The following is a 16573-nucleotide window of genomic DNA, read 5'->3' as shown; positions in this document are numbered from 1 at the left end:
TAGGGAAGCAGAGGGCTATGATGAGCAGCTGCCAGCCTCTGTGGTCCAGAGGAGACAGCGTGAACCATGACTGTGTACCAAGGAAGCTTCCGGGAACCGTGGCACGTCTACAGTCTGTTCATAGAATGCTGAACGCCATGGGAAAGTGGTCGTGAGAGATGGATAAAGAGGGAAAAGCCTGGGTGAGGCTGGGCATGCCTGTCATCCCAGCACCTGAGAGCCTGAGGCAGGAGGATCATGAGCTGAAGGCTAGACCAGAGATCTTGTCTTGAAAAGGAAGGGGGAGGAGGAGGAGGAGGAGGAAGAGGAGAGAGAGAAAGAAAGGAAGGAAGAAAGGAAGGAAGGAAGGAAGGAAGGAAGGAAGAAAGAAAGAAAGAAAGAAAGAAAGAAAGAAAGAAAGAAAGAAAGGAAGAAAATAGGACATAAATTGTTCACAGAATGACCCCATATAAAATGAGTGTCTGTGTATATGTGTGCCTGTGTGTATATGTGTGTGCACATGTGTGCATGTGTGTATGTGTATGTGTGTGTGTGTGTGTGTGTGTGAGAGAGAGAGAGAGAGAGACAAGTATGGTCACCTCAGCTGAGGGACATTGGTGGGTTTCTTCTCAATTCTATCTTCCAGACTCTAAAACCTCTTAAAACCTCTGTAACACACACTTTGCTTTTTGTAATCAGAAAAGGTAAATCAAACAAAGTAGTGTCTGTCTGTCTGTCTGTCTGCCTACCTGTCTGTCTGTCTGCCTGCCTCAGTTTCCAGGCCTCTGGGATCTGGGTAGGTAACGGCTTCTGGTTAAGAGCTAAATTGTCCCCCTGGATACATTCTGAATCATAAACCCCAGGACCATGCAGTGTGGCCGCGCCTGAATCCGGAAGTTAAAATGAGGCCATCAGGGTGGCCCCAGTCCAACCTGACTGGTGTCCTTATAAGAAGAGAAAAACCAGGACACAGACACACAGAGGGACAACCACACGAGGACACAGAGAACTGCCATCTGCCAGCCAGGCAGAGGCGCCTCGGGAGGAGCCAGACGGTGACCTTGTGCTTGCAGCCTCTGAACTGAATCCGTTTCCGTTGCTGCGTCTGCTCCATCTCTGATCTCTTGCGGTGGCATTCAGAGAAAATGGATACATCTGTGTGCATGAAACATCAGACTTAAGTGATGGCTACGCCTGTGACTTAAGACTGCCCATGGGGATCGGGTGGGTGGGCATTACATGGCTATCATCTTAGCCCTTGAGAGGCTGAGGCAGGGGGATCGAGAGTCTGAGGCCAGCTTGGGTTTTGTAATGAGACCATGTATATGTGTATGTATATGTATGTATACATTATATATATACATATGTATACATATGATGAGGAAAGGTACAGGAGAAACAGAGGATAAAGAGAAGAAAGGTTCAGAGCCCTCAGTTCTTTTCTCCAGCAAGGCCTGCAAATGCTCCAGGCCTCCTTCTGTGCAGGTGGATCCTCTATTTGTGCACATGCTTGAACTCTCGACCCCTTGCATAGAGCTCACTGAAGCAAGATTCACTGATTTCCGTGTTTGTTGGGCTCAGCATGGGGCATTGTGTAGACACTCAGATAACACATTTATTTAGGAAATGAGGTGTTTATATTTTGATTTGAGTACACAGGCCTGCCTAAGTACCAACAGTGTTACCTGCATGTAAACAGGCTGAGAGTGGCACCTTCAGCACCCACAACGGTACAACCAGACAGGTCAACCCTCTAAAAGAAATCATAGCGGATATCCACTTGTCCCAAGACTTGCCCTCCGTCTCTCTGTGTTAGACAAACAGCCACACTGTCTGTCCAGCACCAGAGCCCACTCACCTGGATCTGCTGCAATATGTTCTTGAGCTGAACCAGAAACTCCTTCGCCTCTTTGGCCTTATCTGAAACCCCATTTAAGGCCTGAGACAGCTGGGCCTGGAAAAGACAGAGTAGAGATGCTGGTTAGTGTGGAAGGCATGCCCCTGCCTCAGTCAAGCTAGCAAGACGGTCTCACTGAGTTGTCCTCACTTAAAAAGCAGCCAGGACTGACTCACGACTAGACAATACATGCTGGCTTTCCTTTTGCTGTTGCTGTTGTTTACTTGAAGGGCTGGGAGGGAAGCTGGGGACCTCAGACATGCTAGTAGATACTCTGTATCCCTGAGCTACATGCCCTGACCAACATGTATCTGTTTCCCAGCAGACCTTGGTGAGTTACTCTAGTTTCATTTCTATTGCTGTGATTAAATAACCGAACAACAAGCAATTTATGGGAAGAAAGCATGCCTTTGGCAATTCCAGGTTACAACCTGTTAGTTACTATGGGGAACTAGGCAAGAACTCAGAACACCACGGCCACAGTTAGGAGCTCAGAGTAACGAGTGCATGGATCCGTGCTCACTTGCTTTTGGCTAGCTTCTTCCTCTTTTAGACAGCTCAGGACGACTTGTCTAGGAAATGGTGCCACGCACAGTAGACTAACTCTCTCCACATTAATTAGTTTAGTTATGACATCACCACCACCACAATCACACACACACAGAGACATACTCAGAAGCCAACCCAACATAAGCAATCCCTCATTGAGAGACTGTCTTCCTGGGTGATACGAGGTGTGTCAAGTTGATACTTAAAACCAACCAGCACCTAAGTGTTGTCTACTCTCTGTCAGTGGGTCCCAGAGCTACATTAAAGACTAGTGAGCTAATTGTTTGAAACACAGCCGGCCCCTGATGGCTGCCGTGCTCTGGACAAGAAGGCAAACGGGCCCTTGCCTGGCCAATCCCCTCTCTTCCTGTCATAGATCTGTCTCCAGCCAGTAGTATTGTGAATATTTCAGACACCAGTCAGGCTCCAGCCCCTACCTACATCCCATACAGTTAGTTGCCTTTTCTGTCACTGAGGACAGGACAAACCCCTCCCCCAAACAGGCCCAGATGTATGATTTAACTTGAGTCACATTTTTTCAAAGTAAAAATGTTGAACACAAAACAAAACTGAACCAGAAAAGCTAGGCCCTCCCCCTCTTCACACCCCCTCCATTCTTGTGTCGGCTCCAAAGCCGCCCTTTTTGTCAAGGCAAGGGAATCAGACCCATCCCTCCTGTCCTCTGTTCTTCATAAGCTTTCACCTTTCTTTATAACTGCCCAACCTAGAAGGCTCGCCATCTCTGCTTCCCTCCGAGGGTGCCCTAGACTAGACGCACAGCTGAGTTCCTATACAGAACTGTGATACAATAGTATCCACTGCAGAACTAAGCCAATGAATATGAGTAGGCAGTCCATGTAGGACCCTGCACAGAGGATCAGCATTCAGGAACTTCCTTAGAAATACAGTCCTCCGTTCCCCTCCCGTTCCACCCTAGGGACACTGGAGGGAAGCCCAAGATTCTGGGCCTAACACTCCCTTCAGCAGCTTCTGCTGCTGCCTGAGATTTCCCAGACCATGCAGCTGTGGCCTCAAGAAACCTCTTATGAGCAGCATTGGAAGCAGATCTAGAGACACAGGATAACGCACAGAAAGCGGAAGCACTTAGTCACAAGAGCTCAAGCCAAGTGAAGGTGTGGGCTGTGACCTCCTCAGAGAATTCTGGAAGCTGCCTTCAAGATATAAACCAAACTGGGCATGGTGACCCATGCCTGTAATCCTAGTATTCAGTAGGATGATAAGTTCAAGGCCAGCCTGGTCCATACTGTGGTACTCTGTCTCAGTAATAACATACGTTCATTCAAACAAAACAAAGATAAAAACAAACAAACAAAACATCTGACCAGGGCTCCAAGTAGAACAACTTTGGCAAACACCCTAAACTGATGATCAATGAGATAAATGGCTCTTTAGTTATTTAACTGAGATCAGCTACATCTGGCCTGAAAACTGTCTGCCGTGTCCTTCCTCACACTGTGTCCTCATGAGCAGCCATCCCATGTCCAGTGGCCCCAAGACTAGTTACCCACTGGGCCACTGCAAGGGGTTAGTGGTTGGGCAGGTACAGGGCAGACTTTGAGGGAGGCCAATTCTGAGGTTTGAGTGCAGGTGTTTTGGAGGGCCACCATAGGAACCAAGACCCAGGAAAGAGCTTTACACCTGTAAGCCTACCACTCAGGAAGCTGAGACAGGAGAATAACTGTGAGTTCAATGCTAGCCTAGGTTACATAATGAGTTCCAGGCAGCCTGGTCTATAGAATAAGACACACTCAACCAACCAACCAACCAACCAACCAAACAAACAAACAAACAAATACAGCCAGCTTTGCATGCCCCTGTCTGATATGCCCATGTGTATCCAGGATCTGCTGCTACCTGAAACAGCATCTTTTCTCCCTGTTCTGGGTTCTAGGTCTGGTTCTCCCTCCGTCCTCGTTGAGGGGACTTTGATCTCGGCAGCCCTTACCTCCACTCCGCTGTCCTGTGTTGACTTTTCCTGTGACTACATTGTTTGGTCTTGAGAGATGGAGACCTTGCTTGTCTCATCTAAGAAATGTTTGTTGAACAAATGGTTTATTTTGCTTGGTCAACAGGTCAGGGAAGTCTCTAAATTGTACAGAGACCCAGCGGTGAGGCAGATTTTCAGCCAGCATTAGTATTAAGATGGCCCGGAGTCGCACTTTTGACAGTTTGAGGGAGCTTACTCAAGGGCCCTCACTTGCCCTCAGCCTGCTGAAAACATTATCAGGCCTATATGCCCTGACAGGTGCTGATACGTTAAAGCAGTGGTCCTTAGCCTTCCTAATGCTGCAACCTCTAATAGAGTCCTCATTTGGTGGTGACCCCCAACCATAAAATTATCTTCATTGCTGCTTCATAACTGTGATTATGCTACTGGTATGACTGTAATGTAAAATATCGGATATGCAGGACATCCGATATGCTAGCCCTGTGAAAGGGCCATTCGACCCCAAAGGAGTTGAGACCCACAAGCTGAGAACTCACCTCCAAAGGCCTTTGCCACATTTCACTGAAGCAAAAGAAACAGATTTTAAGCAAAGTCCAACTGCCTAGAAAACCGCCCAGAATGTAGATGCATGTGGCCACGCTGTTCTTTGGGTGCCAGAGATTCCAGCTCAGGTCCTCTTGCTCACACAGTGAGCTTCACCTGCTCCGCCATCTCCCTAGTCACAAACTTTTCCCTTTTTTGTTTTCAGGAGTTTGTCACAGTGACAAAAAGATCTGACATAGTCTCACAGGGGAGTCATGTAAAGACTGAGTTGCAGAACTACCATCCGTGGAACTGCTGGACCAGATCTTTCCTGGATCCACGGGGGGCACGTCCCTGCTGACACCTTGGTTCCAGCCTCCAGCCCCAGCAATGTGGAGGATGGATCTATTATTATTTATTATTATTGGATATTTTCTTTACATTTCAAATGTTTTCCCCTTTCCAGGTTTCCCCTCTGGATACCCCCTATCCTATCCCCCCTGCTTCTATGAGGGTGTTCCCCCACCCCCATCCACCTATTCCCACCTTCTAGCCCCAGTATTCCCCTACACTGGGGCATCAAATCCCCCTCAGGCCCAAGGGTCACTCCTCCTACTGATGTCCAACAAAGCCATCCTCTGTCACCTATGTGCCCAGAGCCAAGGGTCCCTCCATGTATACTCTTTGGTTGGTGGTCCAGTCCCAGGGAGCTCCATGTGTTTGGAGTGGTCCTTAGCCTTCTGATACTGTTTGATACTGTTGCCCCCCCCCCCACATGGGGCTGCAACCCCCCTCAGCTCCTTCAGTTCCTTCTCTAACTCCTCCATTGGGGACCCTGTGTTCAGTCCAATGGTTGGCTGCGAGCGAGCATCCACCTCTGTATTTGTCAGTCTCTGGCAGAGCCTCTCAGGAGACAGCTATATCAGGTTCCCGCCAGCAAGCACTTTCTGGCATCCACAATAGCATCCGGGTTTGTCGACTATATATGGATAGATCCCCAGGTGGGGTAGTCTCTACGTGGCCTTTGGATCTGTTGTTTTAAGCCACCTGTTTTGCACTGACTTATCAGGGCAACTCCAGCCAATGAACCTGCTAAGTACAGTCTTTTCTTCTAGCACTAGCTCTTCATGAATATTCATGAGATGGAATCACAGCGCACACACACACACCCTTTGTCCTCATAACACAAACAGACATCGAGCTTTCCAGAGGAGAGGCAGGCCAAGTGTTAGCACCTTTGACGGCACCCTGCCAACTCTCTGATTAATCCACACACACTAGCCTTTCCTGAGGCACACAGAGGCTAAGAAACTCACTTGAAGACACAGTTTCAAATGAACCAGATCTTTTGGGTCTGATACTGTTTCCATTACATTGTTCAGTGGCAGACCCTGAGGTTGGAACAGCTCTCTCTAGGCCAGCAGTTTTCACAGAGGTCACTTAAGACCATCAGAAAACACAGATACTTACATTACGATCCATAACAGTAGCAAAACGAAGTAGCAACAAAAGTAAGTTCATGGTTGGGGGGCATCTGAGAATCACTGGTCTAGATATTCACTGAGTGTGACATGGCCCCTAGCCAGCCTGAGGAACAGGACAATTAGGACAAGCTACCATGCTTCTAATTATCACAAGAGGGCAGTTATGACAGATGTCCAGTCCAAGCCCCACCACCAGAGGGTGCTGAGGCTAGATTGTGCTCTCCTGCAGCACCTGGGCAGGGAAGCAGTCTCCAGCAATCTGAGCCTTTATACTTGTAGTAATAATCGTGACAATGGCAGTGGCCATGGCTTTCGTGGCTTTCCTTCCTGTGACAGATATTGTGTTAAGTCATTAAAGTGCATTGTCTCTGGGCTGGGGGGATGACTCAGTGCAAGCATGGGACCTCGAGTTTCGATCCCCAGCATCTATGGAGTGAAAGGCAGATCCCTGAATCTCATTGGCCAAGCAGCCCCATCAATAAGCTGCAGGCTCAGTGGTCTCCACAAACAAACAAACAAAAAACAAAACAAAACAACAAAGTGGAGAGCTGTTGAGCAAGGATGTGGACCTCTGGCCTCTCTGCTCATCCCAATAAAAGTGTACTCAGGTGCGCAAGCTCAGGCAAGAAAAAACACATGATCTTGTTTAATATAAATGGCAAGTGACTGCATTCCAGGATCACCATCTCTTCCTCTGCCTCCCCCAGCCTCCTCTATCCATGGGGCATTCCAGTACACAAACTTACACCCAGTGTAGTCTCTGGGTCAAGAAGACAGAAAAGTCACATAGGCATTTCTCAGCTGGTTCCTGTCCTCTGGTGAGATCAACTGATTGCTTATGACACAGGAAAAAAAAAAATCAGAGGCAGGCAGGCAGGAAAGGAAGGAGGGAGGGATGGAGAGAGGGAGGGAAGGGGGAGACAGAGAGGGGCAGGATGTAGAAAGAGGGAAGGAGAGGGGCAAGAAGAGGATGTGAGGCAGAGGAAGGGGAGGGGAGGGAGGGGAACAGGGAGAGAGGGCAGGCTAGCAGTGAATGCACACTGCACTGAAACTAGCACCTGGAAAGATGTTCCACTGTTCCCCTTTTCTTCTCACAGCCCGTCCTGTGATGACCCTCCCTTTGTGAGTCTTTCTGTTCTGTGAGTCAGTGAGCAGCTAATAGTGTCCGCTCTGAAATAATAATCTATGGTATTGACATTAGCATACATTCCAGGGTAACATCTTATTCACCACTCAATAAAGGTTCTCGAGGTCTCCCGAGTGCTGGCTGCCCTGCTGGGTACTGGAGTACGAAAACACAGTAAGGCTTAATCCTTGCTCACAGGATTCTTGAGTTACGCTGTTATTTACGTGTGCGCTGTATAAAGATGACTCGGAAATAAAGAGATCATGCCAGGTTCTGTTAGCTGTGTGGCATCATCGACAGGTGCGAATAATAAGAGTCTAATTAAGATGGGATTCTATTTTTAAAGCTGGTTCTAGTGTTAAAATAAATGCCCACTGGAGACCTTGAGAATATTCGAACAATGGTAAAGCAAAGTGAAAATGAACACAAGTCACACTTGCAGACCAGAGAGTAGCTCAGGTCATACCCCACCAGCAACAAGAACTAGCCTGGAGAGGAAGCATCAGGCACAAACTCCATACATACCAGAATCTCAACCTTAGCCATAGCTAGACCACATACCAAGCAGAGTCAGGTGGGGTCCACATCACCCCCAAACCCTAACACCTTCTCTAGGACCAGCAGGTTATAGTTTTAGTGCTCTAAAATCAAGATGAGCTCTCTGTAGCTAGGCTAGCTCAAGTCTTGGTATCCCAAAACCAAATACCCACCTGGATCCGGTCTTGGAAACTGTAATAGAATTGCCTCTGTGACAATAATGACTAATGAGACTTTGTTGCAGTTCATATCTGTGGTCAAATTACCTAGGTAAATAAATAAGTAAATAGCACCGCCTAGACAACTCCATCCTTCACAGTCCACCACCACCTGCTCCACTGAACCCCGACCCCCCCACCACCACTCCTCTCTTGTTTTACCCCAGTACTGGCTCTATGCATCTTCAGTAGTATGTGGAATGCTGCGGATCTTTCTTTCTTTCCTCCTCCTCCTTCCTCTTCTTACTATTATTCTTACTTATTTACTTATTTATTTTTGTTTTGTTGAGACAGGGTTTCTCTAGGTAGCCCTGGCTGTCCTGGAACTGCTCTGTAGGCCAGGCTGGCCTTGAACTCAGAGATCTGCCTGCCTCTGACTACAGATTGCTGGATTAAAGGCGTGCACCACCCTGCTTGGTTTTGCTACTGTTCTTGATTTCTTGTTCACACTGTGACATGAGCCTCTTGGCACTTAAGTGACCAGAGCTAACAACTATTTAAAATCAACCTCTCAGCCAGGTGTGGTGGTGCACACCTTTAATTCCAGCACTTGGGAGGCAGAGGCAGGCATATTTCTGAGTTCAAGGCCAGCCTGGTCTACAGAGTGAGTTCCAGGACAGGCAGAGCTACACAGAGAAACCCTGTCTCGAAAAAACAAACAAACAAACAAACAAACAAACAAAATCAACTTCTCTGTGGCCAGTCTTTTTCTATTTTGTGGGTTCTTCTCTCTTCCAACTTTCTCCACCCTTTTCCCAGCCTTTGAACCCCCAACAGTAGATAGTAGAAAAGGATAGAAAGGAAAGGGGGGCACTATCATCAGATGACTTCCTGCTGATTAGGGGCTTTGACTGAGTTCCCCAGGGAAAATTTGATCTTCACCATCAGGATATCTAATTTTTCTTCCTCTCTCTTCTTTGCACACAGCTACTTAACAAACCACAACCAATAACGAACAACCAATAACGAACAACCCGTCACCCCACCTACCAGGGCTCTGACAATTCTATACCCTCTGAAAAGTTCTCAGGATTCCAAGCAACACACAATCTAGAAACTATCTGCCACTGGCAAAATCACGCTCCTGCTAGAGCACAAGGCAATTCATAGTCAGCTGCGGTGGACAGTCTGAAGCAGCCCCATATCTCACATCAGGGGTTAAAACGAAAATATATTCTTAGAATATTTCTCTCTCTCTCTCTCTCTGTGTGTGTGTGTGTGTGTGTGTTTAAAAAAACCAAAATTCCCAAATTGACACTATACCTCTCCATCAGTCTCTTAGGTCCCTCTCCACATTTCCTCATGGAGTCCCCTTTTCTTAGGTTCCCTTCTGCCATTTCCTCATTGATACTCCCTTTCCTGCTTCTTTTTTCCCCCTACTTCTGCTCCAGTAGCTTGAAAAGTGATTGAGACATTCAAAAGAGGTCTTCTTCAAAGATGAGCAAAATAATGAAAATGTGTAAGAATTCCACAAAGGACACTAGGCTCTGCCAGTTCTCCAGTGACATTTAAATGGAGCTAACGATCTATCTTCCTTTGCCTCTCAAGCTGGACGCCCCGTCCACGTGGCTCCTAGGTCCATTGCGGACATTTATGAAAGTTCCAGGTGCTAGAAGGGTGGATGATAACTCAAGTTTTCTCATTTCTGGTAGACACAGTGTCGTATTTTCTTTCTTTCTTTCTTTCTTTCTTTCTTTCTTTCTTTTAAGATTTATTTATTATTATATCTAAATACACTGTAGCTGTCTTCAGATGCACCAGAAGAGGGCGTCAGATTTCATTACGGATGGTTGTGAGCCACCATGTGGTTGCTGGGATTTGAACTCAGGACCTTCAGAAGAGCAGTCGGTTGTCTTAACCACTGAGCCATCTCTCCAACCCCCAGTGTTGTATTTTCAAACATCCCTCTGATTTGTGCCAATATATCAGTACCAGGTACCCTGCCGGTGGATAGTTTTATAAGCAACAGGTATGGAGCCTGGCTGGGCAACTGGGGCTGTGCCACGTCCAGTGTTCCGCAACCATGGCTACAGTGAGAGAACCAACTGGGGAGGCCAAAGTCTCCCCCTCCAAACATGCTGATGGGCTGCTTGGGAAAGAGCCAGTCATCTACAAATGTTACCCAGACGGTAACACAGAAGAACAGGAGAAACAGGTGGGGCACGGTGGCGCACGCCTTTAATCCCAGCACTTGGGAGGCAGAGGTAAGTGGATTTCTGAGTTCAAGGCCAGCCTGGTCTACAAAGTGAGTTACAGGACAGCCAGGGCTACACAGAGAAACCCTGTCTCGAAAAACCAAAAAAAAAAAAAAAAAAGACCAGGAGAAACAGAAGCTCACAACTGAGGAACACAAGGCGCTAGCAAACCATCTAATGCAGATGCCATAAGAATCCAACAGGGAGGAGAGAGGTGTGGGGACAGAAATATAAGAATGTAGAAGAGTAATCGGAAGACATAGTGGATAACAGGTCTACGACACAATTAGATACCAGAGCACAAGCCCAAGACACTGAGGGCATCCCCAGCAGGAACAAATGCAAATGTAAAAGCCTCCCCATCTGTGCCCTTTCCCGACACACTCCCCCACCTACAGCTCCATAGATGACTGCAGCAGCCCCAGAGATCAGAATGACCTTCTTAGTAATAAACAGGGCTGGAGAGAGAGTTCAGCAGTTAAGAGCACTTGCTATCCTTTCTTTCCTTCTTTCTTTCCTTCTTTCTTTCCTTCTTTCTTTCCTTCTTTCTTTCCTTCTTTCTTTCCTTCTTTCTTTCTTGTTTTTCGAGACAGGGTTTCTCTGTGTAGCCCTGGCTGTCCTGGAACTCACTCTGTAGACCAGGCTGGCCTTGAACTCAGAAATCCACCTGCCTCTGCCTCCCGAGTGCTGGGATTAAAGGCATGTGCCACCTGGTTCTGTTAGGAGCTCCCTCTTCTGATGGCTACCAAACATCTATAATTCCTGCTTCAGGGAACCTGACGCCCTCTTCTGGCACCCACCTGCATGTGCGCGAGCACGCGTGTGCACACACACACACATAAAGAGAGAGACAGAGACACAGAGAGACAGAATAAAATAAATGTTCTAAACAAACAGACATCACTACTCAGCTTATGCCCTTCCAACGGCTTCCACGAACCCATCACCCTGTATTTGAGTCCTTCACCTGCCAGACCCTCAACCTCACATCTTCAGACTCCTGCCTGTCTCCCTCTGCCCCTGCTACCTGTTCACACCTTCTGCAGACATCTTCCTGCCTCTGGTTAGGCTCTTGCTTCCAGATCCTTGCCGCGTTCTAGTGGACAGGACTCCGTTTTCTTCTGTCTTCAAACCCCAGGTCCTACCTGAAATTCAGCATCCTTGGGATGATTTTTTTCCCCCACCTTCTCCACTGAAGAAGTCCACTGAGGTGTTGGTGAATTATTTTATTCCCACTTTAGAACATGTCATGCATCCCAAACTGCCAGTGTATTTACTCACCTGATTATCTGCTTATTTTGCTTTTGTTGTGATAGATGTGTGTGTGTATAAATGTATGTGTATATGTGTGTATGTGTCTGTATCTATGTGTGTATGTGTGTGTCTGAGTGTGTATGTGTATCTGTGTGTATGTGTGTGTCTGTATGGATGTCTATATGTGTATGTGTGAATGTGTATGTGTTTATGTGTATGTGTGTGCATATGTGCATGTGAATGTGTATGTGTGCATATGTGCATGTGTGTGCATGTGTCTTGTGTGTGTGTGCATATGTATATGTGTGTGTATGTGTGTCTGTGTGTGTGTGTGTGTGCATTTGTGTGCACACAGAGGTCAGAGGACAAACTCGTGTCATTCTTCAGGTACCTTCCTCCCTTCCACTCCTTTGTTTGAGACAGAGTCTCCTATTGGCCTGGACCTTTGTCCCCATCTGGCTGGCTAAGGGACGTGCCTATCTCAGCCTCCCTCTTCACAACTGCTGGCACTGCAAATACGAGCCACCAGCTGAACTTTTAATGTGGATTCTGCAGACTAAATTCAGGTTCTTGCCCTTGCAAAGTGAACACCTTACTGACTGAGCCACCTTCTGGACTGTGTGCCAAGGGGAGGCCAACAACTCCCCCTGAAGCCTTGGCGCTCATGACACTGGAGGGCACAACTCTCTCACAGGCAGATTGTAGCGTAGCACCTCCTGAGTGGCATAAACTCAGAGAAGGCCATGAGGTGCAAAGCTACAGTCAGTTCGGCTTAAAACAGGAAGCGGCAGCAGTGGCTGATAGCTCAGTGAGTAAGTAACCCTCCAGATGTCGAGGATAGTGACAAGCGGGCTTCCATCTCCCGCTAGGAACCCTTCCTGGTGAATCACATTTCATTAATCTCTTACCTTGGTAGACATTACCTAACCAACTAGGATCAAAGATTGAAGGACTGGGTTAAGTCTAAGAATTTGCCTAGCACAGCCTTGACCTATTTTTTAAAGAGGTTGTTATTATTAATGTGCAATATGTGTATCTGAATGTGTTTATGGGTGAGGGTGGGTGCCCAGGAGGCCAGAAGAAGTTGTCAGACGTCCTCGACTGACAGATGTTTGTGAGCCACTGAATGGAAATGCTGGGAACCAAGCTCTGCTCCTCTGCCAGAGGAGGGGGGAAAAACCCTCTTAATCTCTGAGCCCTGTCTCCTGCCCTTTGACCTATTTTTTTAAGCCATTCCCTTGACCTTTTTTTTTTTTTTTTTAAAGCTATGCACCATCTGGGCAGACTTTCAGAGAACAGGTATGTGATGACCACTTCCCCTCTCCTGTTCTGCTGAACAAAGGGGAGAGCGCTCATCCCTGTTCCCACTTGTTAGGTTGGTTGTCAGCTAGTCCTTTATCCCTCTCCTCCGCTCAGGGACGTCAGGGATGTCAGACATGTCTATTTTCTTGTCAAGTACATCTACATTGCTGTTGCTGTTACTCCGGTAGCCCTGGCTGTCCTGGAACTAGCTCTGGGGACAGGCTGGCCTCAAACTCACAGAGATTGGCTCATCTCTGCCTTCCAGGTGCTGCGATTAAAGGCGTGTGCCGCCACCACCTGGCTTCTTGATGGGCCATTTTTATTTTTTATTAAGCTAACAAAATTTATTTTAAAATATACAACTCATTGACATTTTTTTCAAGTCATCAAAATAATTTATAACTGTTAAAATGGGCCATTTTAAAATAATCATGTTTTATGATTTGCTATTCAAGTTTGCTAAGCCCCTTCCCCTCACGTTTCCTTGTCTGAAAGTGAAGAGGCTGTGGCTTGTGAGTTTGGGAAGGGCTGACTGGAGAAGACTGCTAAAGAGAGGCAGCTCAGTTGGTAAAGTGCTTGCCTGGCGCACACAAAAACCTGGGCTCAAGCCTCAGCATCCCCCAGAATAGGTGTGGTAGCCCAAACCTGTTATTCCAGCCCTCAAAAGTGGATGAGGGAGAATCAGGAGTTCAAGGCCAAGCTCAGCTATATACTGAGTTTGAGGTCAGCCTGGGACACTCACACTGCTGTCAGTCCACAGTCTGTGTGGTAAAGTCTGTGAGTGGGTAGGGTTTCCAAGTAGGGCAGAGCAAGCTGCCCTTCTCCACGGTTGGAATTTTCTGACTTTATCTTCTGATTGAGGCTGTGACCTCTGAGACATCTCTCAGCATTTGGAAGCCTTCTCAGGGTGAATGGGCATTCTCTCTGTTGCTTTCTAAGACAGCCGAGGTACAGGTGAAAGGAAATTCAAGCACCAATAGCAAACTGATTCTATTCAATCTCTGGAAGGCAGCAGAGGTCACTGGGCCATTAGCGATTCCCCTGTGCCCTCCCACAGGGACACATCCCACCCTCTCCAGCCAGGGGGTCCTGAACTCCCTACAGTCTCCCAGCACCCAGAGCCAGCTGAACATGGGTCAAAGCTCCCAGAAACCCAGCTGCCAAGGAGCCAGTTTCCAAAGGACATACTTCCCATATTACAGTGTCACAAATCAGACACTTTAAAGCTCCATTGAGGTTTCTGAAACATGGGTTCTGACTGGGCCAGGCTTCAATAGAACCTTGCACGTCCATCAAGTTCCTAGGACAGACAACAGTACAGGGCTGCAGGCTGCATTACCCATAGCCAGGTCAAAATGTGTTCTTCTGAAAGGCCACACACTGACTAGTTCCAGTTTCTTGGGCCACCTGGCATCTACTGTCCCCATGCAAGCCTTCCAAAGCCAATGATCATAGGTCAAGGTCAACAAGTATATAGCTGTTCCAACAAAGCCTGATCATACTCCATAATGCCTGGGGTGGTCCCCAGAGCCATTGCTACACACCCCATAATGCCTGGGGTGGTCCGCAGAGCCATTGCTCCATACCTCAAAGTTCCTGGGGTGGTCCCCAGAGCCATTATTCCATATCCCATAATGCCTAGGGTGGTCTCCAGAGTCATTGTTTCATATCCCATAATGCCTGGGGTGGTCCCCAGGGCCATTGCTTTTTTGTAAGCTCTCTCCTGTTTCTGCCACTGTGCTACACACTCCAGACTGGTTGGTCTTGGGGTCTCAAGTGATTCTCCTGCCTCTCCGTCTCCTCTTGCCCGTAAGGGTGCAGGGATTATTATACACAGCTTGTGGCCGCATGCTTATAATCTTAACAAATGGGGATAATCAACACGCAGGCAGAAAGGTAAGAGAATGTTCTTGGGTGTAGTGGCATCCATTTATAATCTCAGCACTCAAGAGGCTGAGGCAGGAGGATTGATACGAGTTGGAAAATCAGACTGGGCTTGCCTTTTGTTTCTTGTCCGGCAGTGCTGGCCATCTCCTCCCCTGTATGTCAATCTCTTTTACTACATTGATCAGACTCCATGCCCTTGGAAGAGCCCCAAGGCCAGAGAGGATAAAGCCTAGTGTTTCCTGAGGTTTGTAGCTCACACTGTCCCTTGCTCCGTGGGGGCCAGGTCAGAGGGCATCCCAATGTGTTCCCTGTTGCATTTCTGTCCTGCGGCTATCCAAGAGCTCTTGACCAGACTCACCAGCATCCTACAGCCTTACAATCTCAGCTCAGGAATCAACATCTATCCTTTTCCTCCTCCTTTGAGACAGGTCTCACATACCAGGATGACCTTGAACTTCTGATCTTCTGTCTCCCCCTCCCACATGCTGAGATTATAGGCTTGCATTAACATGACCCGCTGTGTGGTGCTCAGGATGGAACCCAGGGGCTTGTGGGTGGTAAGCAAGAACTCTACCGACTGAAGTATAGATCCAGTCTGCTCTGTGTCTCTATCTCTGCCTCTGTCTGTCTCTGTCTCTATCTATCTCTAACCCTATCTAATCTATCTATCTACCTATCATCTATCTACCTATCTATCTATCTATCTATCTATCTCTAACTCTATCTATGTACCTATGTATCTATCTATATATCTATATATCTCTAACTCTATGTATCTGTGTATCCATCCATGTATCTATCTATCTATCTATCTATCTATCTATTTCTATCCAGGGTCTCTCTGTGTAACCTAGGCTGACACTGCACCCTGTTACATCCATCCAGTGTTTTCAGACAGGGCTCACCAACTGCATCCCACTGCACAATGTTCTCCTTGAAGTAGGAATTTCAGATGCAGCTAGGAAGCATTGAGGCCTGTAAGGACCTTTTCACCTCTTGCTGAAGTGGGATGGTGGTGCAGGGTAAAGCTCTACTCTAATAGACTGAAGGTCAGCAGCCCTCCGTTGGATGCTTTCACAACCGAAGTTCGTTGAAAGGGTTAATCTACTCCCAGGAGAGCCATATAAAAATGTGTTTCGACAAGACCTACAGGTTCCCGTGCTGTTTTTAAAAGGTGATAATCAGCAGATCTCAGTGTCACCTAAAGTCTCCTTACTTGGGAATCACTAATCAGATGACAAGCTTCAGCGGTGCCACAGAAAATAATAGCGCAGCTGCATGGAAGGCATCTCCGGCCTCGGAACCTCGGGGCCACATTTCTGGCGGCCCACCCAGTCTGGGATGTGGATTCTGTGATGTTTGGCGGCCCACCCAGGCTGGGACATGGATTCTGCGATGTTTAGACAAGAACAGGAAAGAGCCTAGACTCCAAGGCTTGCTACGAACACTCTAGTGAAGTCTGCTTGGCAGGCCGAGAGGCCTGGAAGCACTCACAAGGCAAAGAGTTTCAAGGAAACTCACCTCCTGGAACCTTGGCATTCTCATAACCCACATACTCATACCCTATCCCCGCGCTAGTCTGGTGTATGGATCCATGTGCTCTCTTTTAGTATTATTTTATTTTAAGTGCCTTTAAAGATTGAATTCTGACACA

General features: G+C 47.4%; 1 protein-coding gene across 3 annotated transcripts in view; it reads right to left on the bottom strand.

Moving 5' to 3' along the window:
• The window catches only part of Trim67 (tripartite motif-containing 67), a 43397-nt gene that overhangs the window by 17711 nt on the left and 9113 nt on the right, over positions 1-16573 (bottom strand). For 2 of the 3 annotated variants that reach the window (XM_006531139.4, NM_198632.2), the window contains exon 2: positions 1838-1933. In XM_006531139.4, the coding sequence (XP_006531202.1) occupies positions 1838-1933 (96 nt within the window). Of the gene's footprint in view, positions 1-5; positions 1135-1837; positions 1934-16573 lie in introns of those variants that run through there. The other variant, XM_011248417.2, reaches the window with a different exon arrangement.

The sequence above is a fragment of the Mus musculus genome, chromosome 8, assembly GCF_000001635.26.
Source record: "Mus musculus strain C57BL/6J chromosome 8, GRCm38.p6 C57BL/6J".
Classification (NCBI taxonomy): Eukaryota; Metazoa; Chordata; class Mammalia; order Rodentia; family Muridae; genus Mus; species Mus musculus.
This window is presented reverse-complemented; position numbering and strand designations above follow the sequence as displayed.